The sequence below is a fragment of the Fulmarus glacialis genome, unplaced genomic scaffold (assembly GCF_000690835.1).
Source record: "Fulmarus glacialis isolate BGI_N327 unplaced genomic scaffold, ASM69083v1 scaffold30410, whole genome shotgun sequence".
Classification (NCBI taxonomy): Eukaryota; Metazoa; Chordata; class Aves; order Procellariiformes; family Procellariidae; genus Fulmarus; species Fulmarus glacialis.
In genome coordinates, this window is record NW_009188868.1 from 2,071 (window position 1) to 4,577 (window position 2,507).

At 63.7% G+C, this 2,507-nt stretch overlaps 1 protein-coding gene across 1 annotated transcript in view; it reads right to left on the minus strand.

Annotated features, from left to right (window-relative positions):
- Positions 1-2,425, minus strand: part of LOC104078494 (retinal homeobox protein Rx1) — a gene marked incomplete at its 3' end in the record, with an annotated part of 4,490 nt that extends 2,065 nt beyond the window's left edge. The window contains exons 1-2 of the mRNA XM_009580147.1: positions 2,395-2,425; positions 91-341 (exon numbers count right to left, since the gene is read on the minus strand). Coding sequence (XP_009578442.1) covers positions 91-333 — 243 coding nt within the window. The remainder of the gene's footprint in view (positions 1-90; positions 342-2,394) is intronic.
- Between the last annotated feature and the right edge of the window lie 82 nt (positions 2,426-2,507).

Sequence of the window (2,507 nt, forward strand, 5' to 3'; positions counted from 1 at the left end):
CCCCCGTGAGTATCCCCCGCCCCCCTGCCCCCCCCTCCACTGCCCAGGGGACAGGTCCGGGGTGCCGGGGCCACCGGGCGTCCTCCCTACCTGCACGCGGACCTCCGGCAGGTTGACCTTCATGGCCAGCTCCTCGCGGCTGTAGACGTCGGGGTAGTGGGACTTCTCGAAGGCGCGCTCCAGCTCATGCAGCTGGTAGGTGGTGAAGGTTGTGCGATTCCTCCGGTGCTTCTTCTTGGGCTGCTCCTCCTCGGTGGCGGCTGGCGGGGTGCCCTCGCTGTCCCCCGGCTTCCGCAGCTCACTCAGGTCCCCCTCGCACTTATTAAGGAACATGGCGGTGCCTGCGAGGGACCGCGGGGTTAGCTGGGGCGTGGGGACATCGGACCCCCCCCCATGCAACCCCAGGCCGGGGACAGGCAGACAAGTGGTCGGATGGACGGGAGGATGGGGTGGCCCCAGAAACAAGTTACACAAAGGTGTAATCCTCTCTTCCGCTGCAGCGTTACCCCAGGGCCGCGGTGTCCCGGGGACTGACCTGGGGTCCCGGGGACGGTGCCCTGGGCACCCTGCGCTTGGCTCCACGGTCCAGGCCAATGCGGCCAACCAAAACTAAAAGTCAAATTTCCCCTAAAGCCAAGGATTTTACGAAAGTGCCGTCACTGAGAGCCGACCCGACCTCCCCCCGTCCTGGTGTGCAGGGGACCAAGCCACCAAGCCCGGGTCGGCTCCCTCCTTCCAGCCCAGCTCCTCTCCTCCAGCCCCTCTTCCCCATGGGCTACGAGTCTGGCCCTGAACAACTGGAGGACCCAATGTCGGTCCCCAAGCACGGCCGGAGAGACCCAGCACCATCCCCCGGCTAATAACCTTTTTTCTGCACGTTTATAAGCATTTTCAGCCCTTGCAACGTTTCATCTTTAAGCTTTTTATCCGGCATCTGAAATCTTCCTGCAGTATTTGCTGGGGATTAAGGGTTCCTTTCTACCACGAGGATGTAGGCAAACATGGAAATGGGGCACTTCTGCCAAGGGGAAGGCGCTGCATCGCCCAGACCCACCGGCAAAAATTCGGCTAATGCCCAAATGGGTGTGGGGAGGGACAGGGAACGTCAGATAATTCTGGGAGGGAATAAATGGGGGTCCCAAGAGGGCAGCACGCAGGGGGTGGGTGTTGCTCAGGCTGTGCACGGTGAGTGCCTGCGCGCGCAGCGGGCAGTGCGGGTGCAAGCAATGCGTCTGCGGGTATGGGGACGTGCGCAGTTCTGCAGCCTGCCCACACGGGCGGGTGTGGGTGCCCGGGGTGTGCGCAGGGCTGCGCGTGGCCGGGAGCGGGAGGGCGCACAGCCAGTGGACTGAGTGTGGGTGGAACGTGGTGAAGTGTGTGCGCAGCGTGGGGGTGCGTGTGCGGGGCTGGATGTGCGCGTGCAGGGCAGTTTGTGCCGCATGCCCATTGCGTGCAGTGCGTGCAGTGCAAGTGCAGTGCGCAGTGCCCAGGGTGCCGTGTCCGTGTGCCGTGCATGCAGCATGCACAGCGCAATGTCTGCACCTGCAGCATGCAGGGCACAGCGTATGTGTGCAGCGCATGCAGTGTGTGTGCAGTGCGCACAGCTCAGTGAGTGTGCAAGGACTGCAGTGCATGCGATGTACGCAGGCTGTGCACAATGTGTAGGCACACCGTGAATTTGTGCACCGCATCTGTGGGGACGCAGTGCGTGCAGTGTGTGCGCAGTGTCTGGACAGTGCGTACAGTGGAGGCGCCTGCAGAGCGTGCATACTGTGCGTGCAGGTGTGCTGCATGCGCAGCATCTATGCGTACACATGTGCAACACATCCAACATGTGCAGTGTGTGCCCAGTGTCTGTTGGTGCTGTGCCCGGCACCTCTGCAGTGTGCTCAGAGCATGCGCTCTGGGTGTGCGGCATGTGCAGTGTGGTGGGCACAGCATGTATAACGCATGCAGTGCATGCACAGGGGCCATGCATGCAGTGTGTGCATGCACAGTGTTTGCAGTGTGTGCAGCGCACGCACAAGGGCTGTGTGCAGCACTTGCCGTGCATGTGCAGCGCTGTGCATGCGGCATCAGCGTGTGCGACTTTGGGAGCTTCCGGCCCCCCAAGACCCCCCACAGCCCCTCGGGGGGTGTCCTTTAGCCCCTGGTCAGCTCTAGGTCCAGCCCTGCTGCCACAGGGGGTGCTGCAGTCTTGGGGTGCCCTGGGGGGAGCCGCGAACTGGAGCAGGGGTGCTGGGTGCTGCACCCCGGGGTGCCCCAAGGCAGGGGTGAGTGGGTGCTGGGGGGAACAGGGGCCCTGTTGTCACCGTGTGAGCATCACGGTGTGTCCGGGGGCTGGGGACACGGTGAGGGGATGGGGTCCCCAGCTGCCATCCCGCTCTCGCTCACCTGCTTCTCATTTGCGCAGCTCCACACCTGCAAGAAGAGGGGAGAGGGGGTGAGCACCCAGAGCACCCAGAGCCCCCCACCTGGGGCACAGACCCCCTGGGGGACCCAGCACC